This window comes from Apus apus, chromosome 2 (genome assembly GCF_020740795.1).
Source record: "Apus apus isolate bApuApu2 chromosome 2, bApuApu2.pri.cur, whole genome shotgun sequence".
In the NCBI taxonomy this organism is placed as follows: Eukaryota; Metazoa; Chordata; class Aves; order Apodiformes; family Apodidae; genus Apus; species Apus apus.
The window spans coordinates 47,204,198-47,225,751 of NC_067283.1; the positions used below are offsets into that span (position 1 = coordinate 47,204,198).

Genomic DNA, 21,554 nt, shown 5'->3' on the forward strand with positions numbered 1-21,554 from the left:
TTGTCAGAAGTACCAGCAAGTGATCAGGTTTCTCATGGTCCATCACCTTCCTCCTCTGCCATACTGAGGAAGCAGGCACAGGCCCGAGAGCAGAGTTCCTTAGAAAAAAGCAGGGATCTTTAGGGATATTTACCTCGTTATGCTTGCTGTCGTCCAGGTCTGGATAAATTTCTGGGCGGTGCAGACACCACCGCCAGGGCCTTCTGCAGGTAAGTCACATTCCTGTCTTACTAGTAACAGTGCTCCTTTCATTTCCTCTCCCCTGTGTTAACCTAGTATCACCACAGCTTCATCTCACGAATGTTCTTTGCTTCCTGTAAAAGAAAAAAAAGAAAAAATAGAACTTGTCCTGTTTCTGTGAGCTGCAGTTTGTGCACTTCCTGTCAGCCAACACTTCCACCAGTCCCACAAAACTTCAGCCTGCAAGTCAGGAGGACCTGGCTCTCACACTGGTTTGCTTTCCTGTGTGCTTGTTAGATTATATAAATTAGCAAGATTACCAGAATGAGAATGTTCTTTTAAAGAATAATTCACGCATTTGCCACATGGTGGTGACAAACGTAAGCAAAACAAAACTCAGCAAGTAGCGAGAATATGAAAGATGTATTCGCTTGGGGGGAAGGGGAGGGTGGTGTTATCATAGTGTGTGCAACAGATTTAGTGTGGAGAGCTCTTCTGCGTGATTAAAAAAGCGCTGTACTAAAAATGTATTTGAACATAACAGTTGGAAGTTCAGTCACAAATATTGCAGCCAACACAATGATATCAAAGGAGTGTTGTTGTTAAGCATTCCAAACTCCTCCGGAATCTCTAATACTTAATTATTTCTTGTTGGTAAAGTTGGGGCCCTTTCTGGCAGACCACGAGCTCCACAGCCCCTGAAAGGGCTTGGAAGAGTCATGCTTAAAGCTTGACAGTAAACAATTTATTGTTATTTTCTTAAGCAACCAAAAGATCATTTTCTGTTTTAATTGTGTGCTAAGACACTTTAAAATAAATCTCTGTCAGTAATGAACGTGTCCCTCAAGTAGAAGTGTATCTATCTCACTGTGTATTTTAGACTATGTCCCTCTCCTGTCACTATTCACACTGAACTTGGCTACACAATTGTATCTGTGTGGCAGACAGTGTTTTTTAAAAGTTAACTTACATATTCCTTCAATATTCCTTCACTGAGAGAAACTTCTTACAGATTACACCATATCTGATTACCAAAATATTGAAGCTGGTATTAAGTGTAATAAGCTTGAATGCAAAGGAGAGAGATGTTCCCATTTCCTTTGGGCATACCATTGTCAGTCACTGACAGTAGTCAGTGAAATGCCTGGAAAAGCCTCTGGAGTGATGCACCCTGCCATTCTCATCACAAGCTACCGTACAGTTGTGGGGAACAGTGCACATGATGAGCAAAATTATTGAGTGACTCAGGTGGACAAGACCATAGCCAGGGCTGTTCCTTTTTGAGCTGCTCTGGTTTGATGTGCCAAAAGGTTTGGGAGGGTGTAAAGAGGGGGTGGGATGGTTCTTGCCCTGTCCTTTCCCTTCACAGACAGCTGGGACAGCATACCTGGGCACAGCTTCTGTAGCATGCAGCTCCATGGGCTGGACTGTGCTTGCCAGAAGCCAGCTCAGACAGGCTCAGGTCCTAGAAAACAAAAGCAAGGCATTTGGTAGCTACGTCTCTGCAAATCTAGCATCTCTGCTGCCTATACCTGATGGGCACAAGTGATTTTATTGACATGATTCCTCAGAGTCAGTGGCTATGCACTCCAAAAGGCTCCTAATATTATCCAGATATATCTGGTTGGATTTTACTCACCTTACTCAATTGCTTGGGACTTGTTTTGCTTGAGCCTTGACTCCTCTACCAGGTCCCAGTGAAACATAAAGAGGTTCACACCATACGTCCCAGCCTGACCTGCCAGAGCAGCAAGAGCTTCCTGCACTCTTGATGAGTTCTGGTGGCTCGTGGTTTGGATCTTGGTTTCTGCCAGGCCCTGTGTATCAGTGGGGTTTCTGTTGCATAGCCTGGAGCATAACAAAACCTCCCTCTGCCTCACCAGAGACACGCATGCACCTAAGTGACATACTTACTGATTCACATGGAAATACCAAACAACAGTTCTAGCATACAGTGTTTATCTGTACCTTTCTCCCTGGATTCAGTTTATTTGCCCCCAAACTGGAGTAGGGTGCTGTGAAAGGATGCCCCAGTGGTGGGAGCTGCTGGGCTGCAGCAAAGGCGTTCTCTGTTGCCAAAAGGGAACAAATGGTTTGAATGGTGCCTCTTGAGAAGAGGCTCAGGAAGATGTTTGGGTAGTATATATCCCAGTGCAAGTGCCCGTGGGCGTCATCCAAGAGGTGGTGTGGAACCCCTAGAGCTGGACTCTCCAGAAGACAAAGAAGAACCCACAGGGCAACCCACACCCAGAACGTACTACCTTGGCTTGTGTTTCAAAGGTTTGCTATTATTTCTTTCATGTTTTAGGGAACCATACCTCAGCAACTCTATTGCCTTCTTATTTCTAGTTTTACAAAGCTAGAATTGCCTAACATCCATGATAAAAGTTGTGGAGGTCTCATTTTGATCTCTTACTGGTTGCGGGGGAGGGTTGTCAGTTTTACTAAATTTCCTTAAGACATCTTGATAAAATGTCCAGAAGCATTTAATAGTGATAAATTGGAAATCAAGAAACAGTGCAAGGTGAAAAATCAACTTGATACTTTGAAACCTAGAAGCAATGCTAGAAGGGATAAACACATTCAAAAGCTCCACACTGGTTTTGCAAAACTACACACATACATATATGCATGTGTCAGATGAAGAATATTTTCTGCTCAGTACTGTTGCAGTGATCACGCATGGCACATAATATATTAAAAAGGACACAAGGATAGTGCCTTTAAACTGAGGTGGTTCTCCAAGGGAGCCCCACATTTAGGCACTATCACCAGCTTAGTTTGTTTATTGGGTACCTCCGCAAACACTTCTGGTCCAGCTGGCACAACACTGCACACCAGGACTGTCTGTTAAGTTTGTTACACACAGGTAACTCTATGTTAATATTGCTCCATATAAGAATGCATCATCTAGACAACATCTGGAAAGAGGCTCAGGATCTTCATGTGGAAGATGTACATCTCTGCATCAACAATACTGATGTTTTGCTCAGCACAACGAGCCTCCGACTGAATCCTAGGGCCATGCTGTGACAGCAAAAGAAGATCCCAGCATCACCTTGCCCTATGCCTTGCAGCAGAGAATGAAGTTCCAGGCACAATTTCTGGTCCCCTGCTGAGATCAGACTGCTGAGCAGTAAAGACCTGGCTGGAAGGAGATTAAAAACAGTCTCTGCTCAGCGTGCTCAAAATCCCACTGTCCTAAAGGTGGGTTTTTCACAAGCTGGTATGGAGATTCAACTTCCATCAGACTTTACACACAGCAGGCAGGCAGAGGAAGCTATGGAAAAAGACATGGTTCCCCATTGCTATGTGCTTCTTCCATTTAAGTAAGGCTGATTTTTAGGTTGTACTAGCACAGCTTGTGCATGTTACACCCCAGAGGAAAAGAGAACATCCATTGCTTTGCATGGACTCTGAACTCATCCAACAAACCTGTCATCTTGGGAAACGTTTTGTTTTCTTAAGCCTCTATTCCATCTCATCCCTTGTGGGTTTGATTGGTTTGGGGATTGTTTTTTTTCTTAAGGAACACTGAAGAGATGACATGGATCATTTTGGCAACCAGTTTTTAATAGAAACGCATAATACACCTTCTCACATAAATATTTTATATAGACACATAAACACACACACCACTCAAACCTATGCAATGTTCCAAAGCTCCAGTTCTGTTTAAACAGTGCAAGGATTGAAAAAAAAAAAAAATTTAAATCATTGACACAGGAAGAATGGAAATGTGATGCTTCTAAAACATAAATAATCAGACTATTTCTCGTGTCCTTGCGCTCCACTTAAATACTGACTGCCTGAACTTGTCAACCAGCTGTTTTTACACCCCAGCTGCAGGGGCAAGCACAGCCAGTGCACATTCACTAACAGTGTACTGCCAGCAACGGAGGTCATTCCGAGAGGGATCCAACTGCCATCCTGCCATATACAGAAAGGATCACACCACCTTCCCTGGTGGCTAAGATGGCTTTGGAAATGATTATCTGAAATGATTGTTAGTGTTGAATTGCTGGCATGATGCAGGTAGATGATTAAGCACCTCTGTCCAGATCTTTTATTTTATTTACTTTGTATTTAGGTTGTACAGTGGCCATTTGTTGTTAATTAGAAGCATATAACCTCAAAGAGCAGTATATCTAAACTCAAGTCTGCACACTTGTTCTTCTTTACTTGCTATAGCTATCAACAAGTACATTCAACAAACCAATTTAGAAACAATGTTTTTGAAGAGGGGAGAATGGTGAAGGAAGATCAGAGCTGAGAAATAGCCTCATAGCTGCCTATGTGATACAGCTTTCAGAAGACAGTGAAACAGAACTTCAGGGTTTCCCTTTCCCCATATGAGAGACCTGACAAAAGAAAATAATAAAGAAAAACAAGAAACTTGCACTGCAGAACTCTCTCTCCCCAGTTCACATGTAGAGAAGTTTTTGGATTTGCATCACGAGGGACTGATGAAACACAGGGCAGCTCAGATTTTCCATTTCTTAAACTCTTAGGAGCCCAGGCTAATTCACAAGTCAAAAGTATACACCTTTTTCACTCCACTGCAACAACAAAGAGTCTCCTCATTCTCCACACAAGCGAGGAGAATGGAAGAACTTTTGCAAAGGAAGAGCACTGATTTAGGTCTGAATCCGCACAAAAAAAAGTAAAACAAATTGGTAGACTTTAAGACACCAGCACAGCAGAATAAATTACCTAGTTCTTCCTCCATTATATGACCAAACAGGAGTACAGGGCATGAAAGCTCCTGAAATGTTCCTGCATTTCAAGTTTCTCATGAGGAAGTTACTTAATTCAAGATTTATCACCTGGTATTCTTCCCTCATCTGCCTCATTTTTAAGAGCCCAAATTTCTGTCTGCACAAGTTGCAAGCTGCTTTGCCACTGCTAAATCAGAAGCTAAAATATTCATGAAGCATCTCGCAGGCAGCTCCATACACAGCCCTTGACTGCCACAGCCCAGGATGAACAACAGCTCCAGCTCACACACCAGAGTGTGAAAGAAAGCCCCAAATAAATTCAGGCTTTCCACACAGTAAGTTGCTTTGATCCCACACATAGGGAAGTAAAAGACATGAGGTAACTCATGTAACTGCCAGCTTACTCTGCCAGGTCAGCAATCCTAGACTTGGTACTCCAGCTCCCTGTGCCAGCAGAGCTCAGGATAACTAACAGCAGGATGTGCAGTTACTACAGTTTCATGCACCCTCACAAGTTCAGGTCACTAAGGGTGGGAGGGACAGCAAAAGAACAGTTAATATTCAGAATTTGGCAAATGATGTGCCCATGTGCCTGACAGTGGGAAGCAGCAGAGGGAGTCTGACAGCTTGTCAGTCAGATCGTGGAATGATTTGATGCACTGCTCTATTATTAACATATAGATATGTACATACAGGGCCCTCCACCACCATTCTCGGAAACTTCTGCACAGTGTAGTGCCAGCCTCCCCTCACAGATGGACTGAGACAGAAACCAGGCAGCACCTTCCATGCCTCCAGCCCGGCCCTTAAGCTTTACTCAGACTTAACTTTCACACCAGGCGTCAAACCTCCTTGGAGCTGGAATCTGGTAAAGAACATCTTTTACAACTCACATCCCCTCTAGTCTTGTGCTCAGGAGGTTGCCAGAGCAGGCAGTGACTGTGTATATTACACTAAATTGTAAGAGCAACAGGCAGGTAGTAGCAGTCGTTTATACAGCTACGGTGTCACATTTTAATACTTGAGACATCTCTGCTTCTAAAGTGATTTTTAATATCCTTAAATATTAAAAAAAATAAAAGCCAAAGCTATGTCTTCTGCAAGGCACACTACGGACCAGGGTGCACGATTCTATGCCCAGCTTTGCACCAAAAACAAGGGAGCTGCACAAGTCCCAACCTAGGCTGCCAGCACAGAGGCACAAGTGAAGAAGGGAGCAGGCTGAACCCAAGTTTGGACACCATATACTATGAGGTCTAACAAAGTAGGAATGAGAAGGAAGGCACAGTGGATGAAAGAAAGTGTATTCATCTCTAAGGCTAAACTAAGGGATACCAAAATACAGACTACCTGCTAAGACAAAATGATGAGTGGGGAAACTGTGAAGGGTCTGTGTGGAGCCAGAAGAGAATTAGAGTTTACTACCAAACACTCATAGGTTTCAAACTTTGGAGAAACCTTACAGAAAAGAGAAGTCTCTTCTTTCCAAACCCGAAGATACAATCAAGCAGCAACTTTTAAGGGAAATATGAAGTGTCAGTATCTATATCTGCTTCCATTACACATTTATGCATTATGAATTATGGCTCTAAAAGCTACATCTAAGGACCAGCTCAACACTGAGGGTGTTGATTCTGGACTAACGAATGCATAACAGGAAGCAAGTAAGTCTCTAGTACAACTGGAGAAATACTTGAGTGTTCCTGATATAGCCAGACCAGCAGGAAAAGTGTTTTTCAGAGAATAAGTAGAACTTTGGTAGCAATCAAGTTTAAAGTGCCTTATGCTTTTTAATTCCTGTGCAAACACTGCTGTAGAGGCAGAAGCACATTTCAAGAGTCTCAATTACATAGTAACACATGACACAGCAAGGAGGTTCCAGTTACCTTCTCTGCTATCCTGCACAACACAAAAGTGATGACACAGACCATATTCCTAGCTTTCCTTCAACAATTTATCTTCCACCCATTCACTCCCACAAAATAAGCATTAAAAGACACACCCAGTCTTCTACTGCGGTCTGCAATATAGCCCTGCAAGAACAAACTATATTTGGGAAAAGGACCTACATCAGATGGTCGGTCATTGTCTTCTTACTGGCCAGACCAGCAAAGAACAGGCTTGGCAGGGTCTGCAACCACTGTTTTCTGCTCAAACACTTTCAATCAGCAGTGTCTCACTGCATAAACGTGGAGAGCACAGAGCTATTTTTAAAACTGGCTTTTCTCTCAGCAGTTACCAGGCTGTAGAAACCCTGCCATTTCCCATGGCAGTCTGCAAGTGCAGTCCTTCTGGAATGCATTGATCAAATGATGCAAAGATCTGATCCTTCTTTCTTCTACTGACCAAAAGGCCTAACCCCCTAAACAACAGGGTTTTCTTCTTCCTTGTTCAGCAAGGCTCATTCCTCTGTGGAACTAGGAACTTCCTAGTGCTCGTTGATCACAGCAAGCAGGAGGAGTGAAGCTAGTTGTTTCTTGTGCAAGTCAGTCAAGATTTCAAACCCATTTTTTCCATCATCTGCTCATACACTGTCCAGGCCATTGCTGCCATCAGAGTCCGCCTGAGGGCACGAGGCACGCCGCCTCGGAAAAAGCCAACCAACCCAAAGTCCTGCAACAGGAGGGAAACAAACAGCAACCCATCATCATCTGTGTCTAGTGTTTTAATTTATCGTCATTTATTACATGAAACAGCACAGGATACATTATAGCTCAGACTCAGATCAGTTACTGAAAGACCCAGCCTTAAATAACATTTAATGTTTAGGAAGAACCTGTAGCACTGTGCAATCACCCAATAAAAGCAAGAAGGGCAGCGAGCGGAGAAGGGAATGCCAGGATGGGGACAACAGACAGGGAAAGCCACACTCAAGCCCAACAAAGAGAAGATGAGGTTGTAACGGTTTCAAGACACTTCAGGAAAATTACTTGTCCTTGGTTTAGAGCTTCATATTCACAAAAGTCACTGAGCTATTCTGTAAAAAGTCGGATTTGTAAGCACTGCAGTTAAAAGGACATTCTGAAACGAGAAAAATGTACAATACACACACACAAAAATCCATGCACAGATAAACAGATTCCTGTTTAGGAATAGAGTTCAAAATGGGAGGAAAAACATGTGGGGAAATAAAATGGGGGGGAGGAAATGGGGAAAAGAACATGAGAAAAACACAGGGAAAAGCAAAGGGGAACACCAGGAGGGGGGGCATGGGGTGATGGGAAAAGAGTGGGCAAGGGGCTGGTGGTGGGAAGAAAGGGAGAGAAGAGTGACAGGGAGGCAGGGAATGGGGAGACACAAACTTGCCAAGATCTGTCCTTCCAATGGCAGGAAGGGAAAGGTTTTGAGTACACCTTCATCCCATTTCTGAGATACAGATCTGGGCATTTATTTCTCTTTTAATGTCCAAATGGCAAATAATTGTTTTGTGGCCATCTTAGAACTGAAGCTGGCACGTCATGCTACATACTAAAGAAACCCTTTGCCCAGTGGGGTAATCACAGATGTGCCTATACTGATAAACCACAGGCAGCAGCAGTTTAAGTACAGCTCCTCTGAGCCTACATACTAAGCTAAACTGAAATGAAGATGAAACAAGCTAAGCACTGTCCATCACTGCCAGCGTAAAAATCAATATGAAACAGAGCTGAAGTGAAATCATTCACCAGCCTGACACATGAAGCAGGCTTGTGTGGAGCAACACTTGCTGGATTATACCCATCTTTGTGCTCCAGTACTCTGAGCTTGCTCTCCAATTCCTCACCATCTGTCATTTTGTGAAAACAGACATAGGATAGGGAATGGAAAGAATAATCATGGAGCAAGTTCACTGCCTTGCAAACCAAGAAGAGTGAGAAAAACATCTGAGTAGCGATGATAGTCTCTCTACTTACAAGGAAAAGCAAGGAATGGGCTGAAGTCTCTGACTGCTTTCAGACCATCAACCAGAGTATTTTCCAGTTATTATTGAATGAGTCTGCACATAAACCACTGAAAAGAGATTAAGCCTCAGTCTACCACAGCATGACCCACCTCAGCTTCTGAAAATGCTGACACTTAAAAGACTGACTGCAAGAGCATATAAAGCAGTCACATTTATTCACCTCCTTTAAAAGACGACAACTTTCTTATCATAGCTGTGCTTCAGGTGAGGTCAGAAGTGAGGCTATAATTGCACATATTAGAAGGGATTCACCTCACCTTGTAGATTAAGGCAATGGTCTGGCTTGTCCTGCGGTACTTTTGGGGGGAAAGCTGCATGTGTGTTTTGATGACATCTGCAGGCTGCGTTGCCAGGGAGGCCAAGATTCCCGCAAAGATCCCACAGCCAAAATTCAGCAAGGGCATGAGCACTGGATCCAGCTGGTCTGCAACAGAGCAAAGTGAATGCACTCAGCCACAGAACAGGCCAGGAATATTCCTGCTGCCTGACAAAGTGAAAAGATATTGAAAGACTAAATCAACACCAGAGTCTAAGAAAAGTTAAAAGTCCATGCAGGACAGAGACACCTTTCAAGAAGAAAAGTGGCTACAAGTCAAAAGTTAGCATTGTTAAAAAGCCTCATTTGCTGGGAAACTGAAATTGACAGGAACCCACAGAAGCAAAGATTGGATAAGTGTTGCCCCAGCCAGTTCTGATCATCAGGGAAACCCCACCTTAGTGGAAAAAGGATCAGTATACAAGGCAACCAGTATCAGAAAGGACAGCTGAACACATCCTCTTTTTCAACCGTTCATTAATCTACCTTATGCCCCAGTCTTCATAAAGACAATCAATCAATTTAGGACCAATTTCCATTTCTACAATGACTTGACCTATAGGTCTACAGTTCTCCAAAGGAAAAGACAAAAGTCCCACCTAAAGCCCTACAAGTGACTAATTTACTGAAGTAGAGGCCAATAAGGAGAGCATGCAGCTAGTCAAATCTCAGGGGAAGATACTAGAAAAGAAACATTTTCTGTTACAGCCTCCAATGTTCAGCCTTACCCTGAGGCATGAATGTTTTGGTCTGTGTGTAGAACATCAGGTAGATCCCAGAGAAGGGCGCATCCCGCAGCAGCGTTGCGGTGAGCCCACTGAACATGCCACGAGCCCCTTCTGTCTGATAGATACTCTTCAGAGCTCCATACACACTCCCATAGCCATATCTTCCACTCTGCAAGGGTAGACAACAGTCATCATCTATGTGCCAGGCAGAGGCCAAGGAGCCCTATACACATCCCATGGCGACCCTGTCCAAACAAGTGTTAGTATGGGCTCCATCTGATGTCTCAGATGGCAGCACAGACAGCCCAAGGCAAAAACTGGGTTCCATCTACCTTAGCCTTTAAAAATAATTCTTCAAGGAGGTAAAATTTCACATTGTATACAACTGAAACTAAAATATCAGGGTGACTTAACACTTCTTGAATTAGTGCACAGCTTTTCCTGCACTATGTGTGAACCAGGATGAAATCAGGACTACAACCCTGGCTGTACTCTAATGGCAGCAACCTTCTCCCAACAGAATTCCTTTTCCATCACGAGGAAGGGGTGCCACACCATTAACAGAGAACACTCACCTCATACCGGGTCTTCACTACTGTCACTGGCAACATGCAAATCCCAGATACTGCACGTGCAGTGGCACCCAGAAAGACAGACTCCAGGGCTGTGGGTGAACGGTCCACTAGGAACTTTTGCTTCATCATGTACAAAGTGCTGAAGTAAATCCCAACCCCAGGAATACATCTTGCAAAGGACTTCAGAAGAAACAGAAGCAAATGAAGAAAGCAAAAGTACACATAAGACAAAATCTACTAAAGAACATGTCAGAGACTGTTAAACTTGACAGAAAGTCTTGCACCAAGCCAAGACAAAAAAATCACTTTAGTGATTTTTCCTCAGTTAACATGGTAAGAAAAGATGACACAGTAAAAATAACTGACAGCACTGAGAGCCAATGGATTAAATTGATTTAATGCATTCCTCAACTACTGTTTTCTAGGAACAAGCTATTCCAAAATAAAATAAGGTTGGTATAGTTGCCACCCCACATTTGCAACGGTATTCAAGTGTTCAGCTGCTCAGGACTGCAAATCGACAGTGACTGCTACAACCTAATCAGTGGAATTCGCAATATTAACTCCTTAAAACAGGATTTAACCATCTAAATCACATGGTTCACTCATAATTGTACTGGCTATTACATACAATTCACAGTTAGTAATAAATGGTACATTTATTTATGCATTTACTTTTAGAAGCAGGGGTTAAAACAGCCACTTACTGGAGAGACACCTTTCCAGAGTCCCAGAAGACTCTCAGTACGAACAACCCTAAAAAGCAGTGTTACCATCCCAGTACGACTGGACCTGAAAGGAAAATAAGACAAGAACTACAGAGACAACCTACTGATGCTCTCTGGCAGACATACTCTGCCGCCACTCCCTTTCCCTCCTATCTCTGTGCACCACCCCAGCCTCTTCTAGACACAGACTGCTTTTCTTGGTCACTCATTACAGGGCTTCTCTGGCATCTGCTGCTTTCTAACCACTTGTAATACACATTAAGAGGCCTCTCTCATTACACCTTTAGCTACTGACTCTTTGTTAGCAGGAAGAGATGCAGTCATAGGTGGACTGTATCAGGCAAATGGGAGCAGCTGCACATGTGGACAAGTTTTATGGCAACCACACACGAATTTCCAGAGGGCAACCTATCAAACTGCATGGTGGTCACTCCAGCAAACAACAGCCTTTCAGATGTGTTGTATGGCATTTGTATGGCAACGGTTTGGTACTGGGGGTGCTACAGAGATAGCTTCTGTAAGAAACTGCTGGAAGCTATGTCCGATGGAGACAATGCCAGCTGGCTCCAAGAGAGACCCCTTGCTGGCCAAGGCTGAGTCTATCAGCGATGCTGGTAACTTCTCTGCAATCACATATTTAAGAAGAGGAAAAAACAAAAAACTTCAACAGCAACTACAGAGGGAGAGAGAGAAGTGAAAATATGTGAAAGAAACAACTCTGCCAGACACCAAGGTCAGTGAAGAAGGATGGGGAGGTTCTCCAAGCACTGGGGCAGGGATTCCCCTGAGCCTGTGGTGAAGACCATGGTGAGGCAGGTTGTTCCCCTGCAGCCCAGGGAGGACCCGATGCCAGAGCAGGTGGATGCACCTGAAGGAGGCTGTGACCTCATGGAGAGCCTACACTGGAGCAGGCTCCTGGCAGGACCTGTGGACCCATGGAGAGAGGAGCCTACACTGGAGCAGGTTTGCTGGCAGGACCTATGACTCCATGGGGGACCCACACCGGAGCAGTTCATGAAGAACTACAGCACATGGGCAGGGCTCATATGAAGAAGTTATTTGAGAAATGTCTCACTTGGGAGGGACCCCATGCTGAAGCAGGGGAAGAGTGTGAGGAAACCTCCCCCTGAGAAGGAAGAAGCAGCAGAGACATGTGATGAACTGACTGCAACCCCCATTCCCCATCTCCCTGTGCAGCTGCAGGGGACAAGGGAGTGAAATCGGAAGCGAAGCTGAACTCAGGAAGAAGGGAAGGGTTAGGGGGAGGCTTTTTTAAGATTTTATTTCATATCTCATTATTCTACTCTGACTTGATTGGTAATAAGTTAAACTTATTTCCCCAGGTCAAGTCTGCTTTGTCCATGATGGTAATTGCTGAATGATCTCTCCCTGCCTTTATCTTGACCCACAAGATTTTAAGTTATATTTTCTCTCTCCTCTCCAGCTAAGGAGGGGATTGGTAGAGGTGGTTTGGTGGGCACCTGGCATCCAGCCAGAGTCCACCTACCACATGTGTAAAGACAAATGCTCTGTTTACACATTATTAAAGTAGCATTCACACCAGAAATCATTTTATCTCTTCTGGAACAAAATATCAATCCTTCTCCATGATATTAAAACACGCCTCCAACTTCAAAATGAAAGACTCTCTGTATCCGATTTTTTAACCCTGAACTCCAAGCCCCAGACAGCAAATCAGGCAGAAGCCTATGGTGGAGCACCCCTGCCCCCCACCATGCATACACATCCCCATTCTCTCACCCATTCACAGCAGGCTGCAGAGTTTGCAGGCGGGTTTTCAGCAAGTCAAGGGGTTGGAAGAGGAGTGTGGAGCAAGTCCCACTGATGGAGCCACACACAAAGGCCTTTAGGACTGGATGCATCTGGAAAAGGAAGAGGACTTTAAATTGCCATTTAATTAAGAATGGCACATGAGGAAATATAGCAGCTGGTATGTCACTTCTTATAGGAAGAGTATCAAAGGACTCCTGCTTAGGGCACAGGAAACTCTTTTCAGACCTCAGACCTCTTTAGAACCTGATCAAGTTTTATGTGTGGCTTTGGTCCCACTGCTCGTCCTGGGAGAGCGTTCAGAAAACTCCTTGCAATTCAGTGGTTGGAAATAGTTTTCTGATCGCCAAATGTATGAGTGGACACTTGGTAACGATTTGCCCCGTTGAAGGAAACGAGTACCCCTTCCCGCCACCTCACCAACTACCTCTGCCTTAGCCCAAACCCCACGCACCTATGCCCGGCAGCCCCTCCGACCCTTTCTCCCCACGGCACACCAAGGTCTCCCGCGGGCACGGGCACTAGCGGGGCTCTCCTTCAGAACAGCCCAGCACCCAAACCCGGCTCGAAGGCACCCAACGCACAGCCCGGCCTGCTCAGCTAAGGCCTGGCTTTCCTATCCACACCGGCTGCAACCCCTCAGCCCTTCTCGGGTGACAAGGCAGGAGGCACAAACCACACGGAAGGGTAGAGGCTTTCTCTTCAAAAAAAAAAAAAACAACACAAAAACCCCAACAGCACATAAGGGCAGGTTTTAAAGAAGAAAGGCCCGTCCCGCTCGTCCCCCCGGCCTGCCCCGGGGCCCGCCTCCCAGGAGCCGGGCGGCCGCCAGGACGCGATGGAGCGGGGGAAGGAGCACAATGAGCCCCCCCACGCCGGGCGCCGCCGCCGGGCTCCCCTCAGCAGCGCGGGGGCACAAGGGCGGGTGAACCCGCGCCCCAAGCGACCCGACGGGCCCGGCCGGGCCGTGCGTCACCACCCGCGCCACCGGCCCGGCACCCGGCCCGGCAGCCGGCCCGCCCCGCAGCGCCGACGGAGCGGGGCGGCCCCGCACGGCGCCCCCGCCCGCCTTTAACCCTTGGCGGGCCGCGCTGGCACTGCCGGGCGCCCCTGCCTGCGGCCCGGCCCGGGCCCGCCGGCCAGCCAGCCGCCCGGGCCGCGGACTCGCGTCTGGGCTGCTCAGCACCCAGCAGCGGCGTCCCAGCCCGCCCTGCGAGACGCGGGGAGAGGGCGGTTTACAACGAACGGGCCGTTTTCACGCCTTCCCCTCCCACCCCGGCCCGCCTGAGGCGGGCGGCTTGAGGAGCGGAGCGTCTCCCCGGCGCTTTCTTACCACTCCTGTGTCCGCTCGGTCTTCCGCACCCTGGGCGCGGAGCAGAGGAGGGCTGGGTTTCCACAGCATTGAAGGAGCCAGGCGCCGAAACCAACCCCTCCTGTCCCAGGCCCACCTCAGGCTGCGCCCGCAGAGCCAGCCATTCCTTATCAGCGAAGCAGCGGGCGGGGAGGGGCGAGCAGCGGCTCTGATCAGCTGCTTTTCGGAGAATTTCGCTCGCCAGCTCGCCGTGCCCCGGCGGGGCGAGGGGCGGCACGTCCGGGCACGGCCGCTCCGGCTCGTTCGGGCTGTTTTTCTAGAAAGAACACGCTGAGCGCGGCAAGAGCCAGGCCGCAGCCCCTTCGCAGAGAGGGCAGGTACTTGCCTGAGGCAGCGTCCCAGGTCAGCGGCAGCTCTCCGTTAGAAACTGCCTCCTCCCCTCCGCCAGCTCCTCTCGCGTTAGGCGGTTCCCTCCTCCGGGGAGCGACCGTCTTCTCGCCTTTCATGGGCTGCCTCTGCCTGCGAGCTCATGGCAACGAGGACCCGCTCCGCCGCCATCCCTGCCGGTGCTGCCTTCCCCAGCTCACCCCTGGCTGGGCTGCACCGCGGACCTCCACGGGGGACAGCCACCGTGACAGCCGGTCCCCGCCGCGGGCTGCAGGGGCACCTCCTCCCCCTCCGCCTTCAGGGCCCGTGGTGCCTGCACGGCTGCTTCTCTCACACGGTCTCCCTCCTCTCCCGCAGCTGCTGTTGCACAGTGGAGTGGGGTTTTTGGTTTGGTTTGGGGTTTTTTTTGTGTGTTTTGTTTTTTTTTTTCCTTTTTTAAAACACGTTACCACAGAGATGCTACTGATGTCGCTGGTGGGCTCCGCTTTGGCCAGCGGCAGGTTCGTTTTGTAGCTGTCTGGAATTGGCTTTGTCAGACATGGGAATCGAATTTGATACCTTCTCATAGATGCCACTCCTGCAACCACCCCACTACGAAAACCTTGCCACATAAACCAAATACATTCCCCCGCTCACCTCTGTGAATCACGTATTCAGGAGTTCCCATTAAAATATGGATTCATCACCCAACCTATAACCTTCAGAAACTTAGTTAACATCAACAAAATAATGCCCCACACCAAAATCAAAATAACATCATCATAACACCTACAAAAGGGGACAATTCACACACATTCCATCCCTTGCCCTTTCACCAAAACGAAATTCCCCACCATTATTAGGCTTACTGCTCTTCAGAAATGTTTTGCCTGTTACCTCTCCGAATTACTGTCCTTATCTCCAGTTCTTCATGCCCCACGTTGGGTGTCACCAAGAACTGTGGTGGATTGATCTCGGCCTGCTGCCAGGTGCTCGACAAGCTACTCTATCACTCCCCCTCCTTCAAAGGACAGGGGGAAGCAGATCTGACCAAAGTTTTGTGGATCGAAATAAGGGCAGGGAGAGTGCTCAACAGTTACTGTCACAGGCAAAACTGACTCAACTTGGCAAATGTAATTTAATTTATTGCCAATGAAATGGAGTAGGAGAAAGAGAAAGAAAAACACATCTTAAACACACCTTCCCCCCTCCACCCTTCCCCTCTTCCTGGGCATCTTCACTCCTGACTCTTCACCTCCTTCCCTTGAGCAGCACAGAAAAATGATAGGGGATATGGTCTGTTGATAATACTTCATCTCTGCCACTTCCCCCTCACACTCTTCCCTGCTCCAGGGTGGAGTCTGTCTTACAGGAGACAATCCTCCATTAACTTCTCCAACATGGGTCATTCTTGTGGGCTACAGTTCTTCACAAACTGCTCCAGCACCTGTCTCTTCATGGGGTGCAGTCCCTCAGGAACAGGCTGCTCCAGTGTGGGTCTGCCACAGGGTCACAGCTTCTGCCAGCAAACCTGCTCCAGCATGGGTTCTCTACAGGCTACGGCTTCATTCAGGGAGCATCAACCTGCTTCAGTGTGGCATCTTCCACAGGCTGCAGGTGGATATCAGCTCCACCGTGGATCTTGATGAGCTGTAGGGGGACAGCCTGTCTCACCATGACCTTTACCACAAGCTGCAGGGGAATCCCTGCTCCAGCTCCTGGAACACCTCCTCCCCCCTGTCTTCACTGACCTTGGTGTCTGCAGTGTTGTTGCTCTCACCTATTGTCACTCCTTTCTCTGGTCTGCCATTGCACAACATTTTTTCCCGTTTCTTAACTGTGTTATCACAGAGGCTCTACCACCATTGCTGATGAGCTAGGCCTTGGCCAGTGGTGGGTCTGTCTTGGAGTAGCTGGACCTGGCTCTGACACGGGGGCAGCTTCTGGCATCTACTCATAGAAGCCAATCCTGCAGAACCTCAAGCTCTTTTGACTGGTTTGCTTTAGCGTGTTTCTGCCATGCTGGGTGAGACTAAGTAGGTACCTGAGCTCTTATGGGGGACGTCTTGTTCTCAGAACTGATTCTGACTTTAGCCGTGGAAATTTGCAGCATCTTGTTTGCCTTCTGCTTTGTAGCCACAGTAAAAGCACATTTAAATTACTCATTAGAGGAGTGAGCTTAAAAACTCTAATGAGGCTGATAAACCAAATTGATGCATATGAAATATTTCTGTAGTGGAGCTGAGATTTGTATGGAGCTGGGGGTGGTGCAGCTGGATCGTCTCCGTCCATGTCTTTGTGTGGCTGTCTGTTTCTCTCTCACTCAGGCTCAGTGAAACACCTCCCTTCAGCACAACATGTGTGGTCTGAGTGTTCCAGATGTCATGCTCAGTCCCAGCTACCAACTTAAATGATTCTATGATTGGATCCCTTGGCTATTCCTGTCTGTGGGTGAGCAAGTGTAGGGGGAAGGCACCTCCCAAATCAAAACATCAAAGCAAACATGGTGCTTCTGCCGTTGATGGCTGTTGGCAGCACTGGACCACCCCCAACAGATACCTTCACCAAAATCCTGGGAGCAGAGGAGATGTAGCACTGCTTTCCCTCTGCCAGCCAAGGGGGCTGCAGAGCAGGAGGTGCAGGTGAGGGACAGTGGCACTTTGCAGATGGTTGGGGAAAATTGCACATCTATTCCACTGACGTTCGTATCAATGCTCAAAGTGAAAAGACTTAGATCATTTAGAAGATAAACATGATATGTTTCCATTTCTCTGTCAGCTGAAGAGGTGAACTCTTGCGGTTTTATACATCTTTCATGTAAGACACAGAGGAAAAAGTATTTTATGATTGTTCACTGCTACGGTGAGGACCTTGCCTGTGACTTGTCGCTGCAACATAAGCTAAGGTAAATACTGCCAGCATTTATGTGTGAATGTATGCCTGCTTCTTAAAAACCTGTGATTTAAAGGCACTTTTTTTTTTTTTTTTCTTCACTCTTCCAGACACAGTGGTGGATTATGGAGGGAAACTTGACACTCCTGCTGGGCAGGGTGGGCTCTGAGGACATGTCGGTGAGTGATTTCCCACTGGGCTGCTACCCTGCAAGCTGAGGCCAGGAGTACACCTGAGGGGTCCACTTTTGCCTGAGGGGACGCATAGAACTGGTAGGGACAGCAAGGGTTTAGAAGAAATCAGTGTGACTGTTGTTCTTTGAAAAAAAACAGTGAGTGAGAATATCTTTGTTTGATGAGACCAGAGGATGTTCTGCCTCCCATCTGCTTTAGCTGTTTGCTGTCACAGGTGCTGCCCAGGGATGTGGTGGTTGCTGCTGGGGGGCTGCAAGGCCCTGGGGAGCAGGGGAGGGGAACAAGCTGACTTGTGCCTAGTATATTTCCCAAGAGCATAATTTGGGATTTGGGCCTCATGAACTTTATTGTCCTTGAACAGGGGGATTACACATCACCAACATCTAACTCCTCTGTGGCCTATGAATATGGCTTCTTCTACCCAGAACTGGATATCAGCTGTGATTTGGAAAATATTCCTGCATTTGCATCTACCTTTTTTCCAGTGCTGTACTCCCTACTGTTTGTGACTGGCCTTGTAGGAAATTCTTTGGTCATTTGGGTCCTAATAGTCCTCAAGAAAGTCAGGGCCATGACTGATGTGTATCTGCTGAACCTTGCCATCTCTGACCTCCTTTTTGTTTTCTCCCTCCCCTTCTTGGTTCATTATTCCATCAGCAGCCAGTGGACTTTTGGAAATGCAATGTGTAAAATCATCAGCTCAACTTACTTCATTGGTTTCTACAGCAGCACCTTCTTCATAACCATCATGAGCATTGACAGGTACTTGGCCATTGTCCGGTCTGTCTATGCTCTACAGGTTCGAACAACTACCTATGGGGTTATCAGCAGCCTGGTTATTTGGGCAATTGCTATTTTAGTATCAGCACCAGAATTATTTTTTTTCCAGGAAAGCAATGACAATAACCAGACTAAGTGCATCCCTCACTATCCTGACAGCAGAAATGGCTGGAAGACTTTCAGTAATTTTGAAGTCAATGTCCTAGGTTGGTTGATCCCTGTTGGCATCCTCCTCTTCTGCTACCACAGCATCTTGAAAAACCTGCAGAAGTGCCATACTCAGAACAAGTACAAAGCAATGAAACTGGTTTTTGTTGTTGTCATTGTGTTCTTCCTCTTCTGGACCCCCATCAACATTGTGCTTTTTATGGACTCTCTGAGGAACATGCACATCATCGATGACTGCCTGACAAGCCAAAGGCTAGACCTAGCCTTGGAGCTGACTGAGGCACTCTCTTTCATCCACTGCTGCCTCAACCCGGTCATCTATGCCTTTGTTGGTGAGAAGTTCAAGAAGTATCTTCGTGAAGCTTTCAGAAAATACGCGCGTTTTCTGTTGATCTGCAAAGACTACCATGTTTTTGAAGGGCGCAGTCTGGACAAGCACTCCTCTCTGAATGTGGCTTCCTCACAGTCGTCTTTTCTTGGCAGTGTCTTGTAAAGCTACAAGTAAAAATTTTAATCCCAAACAGGTTACCTGAAGTTGAGAAATCCTCCCAGTGGCACATTCACAGGGATGCACTCCTTGGGCAACCTTTTAGGACAGGGAAAGTGAAAGCAGCTGCTTGGACTTGCATTTCTCATAGTTGCCTTTGGGGTTCTTACTTTTTTGTGTCTTTTTTAGCATCTTCCTCTCTTTCCCCTGGTGTGTCCTGCCCTGCCTGCTTTGTGAAAGGGAGGCTGAAATTACCAGCAGACTCCCAGACTGCTGGAGCAGCATGGGGAGGTGCCTTAAAAACATTTCTTCTCCCACCTCAGATGGAGTGCTGAAAGGAACTGTTTCCAAAGTTGGGACACTTGACCCCTCCTTCCCTTACCTCAGCAGAGTGGATTGGCTTCATAGGCAAGGATGGGGCTCACAGCGGGAGCAGGAATCTGCTTTTTCAAAGAAAATGGTTCCCAAATTTAAGGCATCATGCCAGAATCTGTTTCCCAGCTGACAGATCTGAGCAAGGTTTCCAGCCCACAAAGAGCTTAGTGAATGAACAATTAGATATGCACTGAAGAAATAAATGCTATGCATGTGTTCTGTCAAAATCAATGTGGAGGAATATCTAGGTATGATCCTGTCTCCCCATCTGCTACCAGGCCTGCAGCTTCTTGGCTGGAAGGGTTTGTAAGTCATAGCCTAGAAATTACACCGTAGGTGTCAAAAAAAACACCTTCTGGGAATGAACCAGTTCTCTAAAGATGAGTGGATAAACAGTTACCAGGTAACATTTGAGGAGTGGAAAAAATACTGAGTGTGAGCTGAGAGAGCAGTAAGAGTGTGAAAGTTTCCTGTGGACCCAGTGGCTGGTAAGCCACAGACCAGGGATGTGGCCACTCTCAGCAGAGCCCTGACCTGCTGGCTGAGGGGCTGGGAGTTCTGCAGATGGCCAACACAGGATGGAGTGAGACACAAACAGGTGCGTTACCACATACCAAGCATCCTGTAACTCAGGTAGTATTTAAACCAGACATCAGTGGCTGGTTTGAGTGGCCAAAAGCTCCAGAGATGCCCACAAGGGAACTTTTTGAACACTCTAAGCAACTGATGTGCCAGTGTGGTCTCTGCTCTTGAGCATCCAACTGGGGCTGGCCTCCCAGTTACTGTTCCATGTTACTTGGTAACTGTGAATGTCTTATTTATATGCAAATGGTTACCCATGCCTATACATATAGATGTACCTATACATACATACATACATATGCACAAGTGTTTATATATACACATATGCATGCATGCATATACGTCTATCTTTTCATATATACAAATATTGATAGATAAATGTGATGCTGTTCTGAACCTTTTAGTCCTGATCTATTTCTCCCTACAATATGTCCCCATATTTGAATTCTTGTAATAAAGATACTCCATGCAATGTAATTACACTATCCTGGGAACTATTTCATCATTAATTCTTTCAACTTGTGCATTTTCTTCTGTCCTGGGCAGTTCTACAAAACTGATGATCCCTCCAGCTGCCTCTTCTCGCCCTCCTCTCTCTCCCTCCCTGTTCCTCCTCCCCTGGGAAAAAGAAGCAGAGAGTAGATTATCTTTTATTCTATTTAATTTCCTGTAAGAGTCTGCTCTTGTAGTGTTTCCATAAATACTCTGTACCCTTGGGCTTACTTCCTAGAGCAGAACAAAACAAAAACCACAATTGTTTTAAACCACCAGTCTTCTTCAGATAGGGTTTACTATTTTAATGTGTATTTGCAGTCTGCAAGGTACAATCTTTTGCAAGAATGGGCCAGTAACAGAGTATGTTAGAAATACATGCTGCCTCATGTGGGCCATGACAGACATTCTCCAAATTGTAAAGCAAAGTCTGTGACCAGAGGAAAAGCTTCAGCTGCTGCCTAGGTTCCAGGAGCAATATTGCAGCCAGGCACAGCAGTACAACCCCTACCTTTCAGATGAGTTACTACCCTTGGACAACCAGGGTTGTTGGGATTTTTTGTATATGAAAACACTCAGTTGCTCTAGAAAGGGATTCATAAACATTCAGGACAAAGGCAAAGTGTGGTGGGTAGTAGGACAGCACTAGCTGTCTCCCTCCCCTGCAGATTCATGGTGTGAGCCCCCTTGGTCAGAGCTTGCTCAGCTGAAGCGCAAAAGATGGGAACGATTTCTGCAGCCTTGTCCGGCAGCCCTTGTGTGAGTGCTTTGGGACAGGTGCTGCAGCCCACCTGCCCAAGCTGGCAGGAGGATGGCCTTTCCCTGGCGCCGCTGAGCATCTCCACTAGGGGGTATCTCCCTCTTTTCAAAAGTTTAATTGATTGCTGTGTCACTGTAGGGGCGAGGCTTCCCAACAAGAGCTGTGAC

At 46.8% G+C, this 21,554-nt stretch overlaps 2 protein-coding genes across 9 annotated transcripts; one reads left to right on the forward strand and one right to left on the reverse strand.

Annotated features, from left to right (window-relative positions):
• Positions 1-137: 137 nt before the first annotated feature.
• Positions 138-14,882, reverse strand: SLC25A38 (solute carrier family 25 member 38). Of its 8 annotated transcripts, none has more exons than XM_051611470.1 (8): positions 14,313-14,493; positions 12,950-13,071; positions 11,168-11,252; positions 10,461-10,640; positions 9,886-10,054; positions 9,099-9,265; positions 1,568-1,645; positions 138-314 (listed from the first exon to the last, which is right to left on the reverse strand). In XM_051611470.1, exons 1-8 carry the CDS (start codon positions 14,379-14,381, stop codon positions 279-281), a joined length of 906 nt encoding a protein of 301 aa, XP_051467430.1. In that variant the 5' UTR covers positions 14,382-14,493; the 3' UTR covers positions 138-278. The 8 variants fall into 8 exon arrangements, 7 of the variants coding, with proteins under 7 accessions (XP_051467430.1, XP_051467433.1, XP_051467429.1 ...); XR_007888684.1 differs by lacking the exons at positions 138-314; positions 1,568-1,645 and adding exons at positions 7,564-7,875; positions 8,792-8,888 and having other exon boundaries at positions 14,313-14,491; XM_051611473.1 differs by lacking the exons at positions 138-314; positions 1,568-1,645; positions 14,313-14,493 and adding exons at positions 3,733-7,511; positions 14,677-14,882.
• A 2,601-nt stretch (positions 14,883-17,483) lies between these two features.
• On the forward strand, positions 17,484-19,184 carry LOC127381305 (C-C chemokine receptor type 8-like). Its single transcript, XM_051611466.1, has 3 exons — positions 17,484-17,562; positions 17,660-17,728; positions 18,105-19,184. Exons 2-3 carry the CDS (start codon positions 17,675-17,677, stop codon positions 19,182-19,184), a joined length of 1,134 nt encoding a protein of 377 aa, XP_051467426.1. The 5' UTR covers positions 17,484-17,562; positions 17,660-17,674.
• Positions 19,185-21,554: the final 2,370 nt, after the last annotated feature.

Excerpts from the sequence above, each read along its gene's own strand:
- LOC127381305 (XM_051611466.1), top strand. The coding sequence starts at position 17,675 with ATGGAGGGAAACTTGACACTCCTGCTGGGCAGGGTGGGCTCTGAGGAC. Across the intron at positions 17,729-18,104 it reads TGGGCTCTGAGGACATGTCG|GGGGATTACACATCACCAAC; the intron begins GTGAGTGATTTC and ends GTCCTTGAACAG.
- SLC25A38 (XM_051611469.1), bottom strand. The coding sequence starts at position 14,381 with ATGCTGTGGAAACCCAGCCCTCCTCTGCTCCGCGCCCAGGGTGCGGAA. Across the intron at positions 10,641-11,167 it reads TCTGGAAAGGTGTCTCTCCA|TCCTTTGCAAGATGTATTCC; the intron begins GTAAGTGGCTGT and ends TTTCTTCTGAAG. Across the intron at positions 10,055-10,460 it reads TAGTGAAGACCCGGTATGAG|AGTGGAAGATATGGCTATGG; the intron begins GTGAGTGTTCTC and ends CTACCCTTGCAG.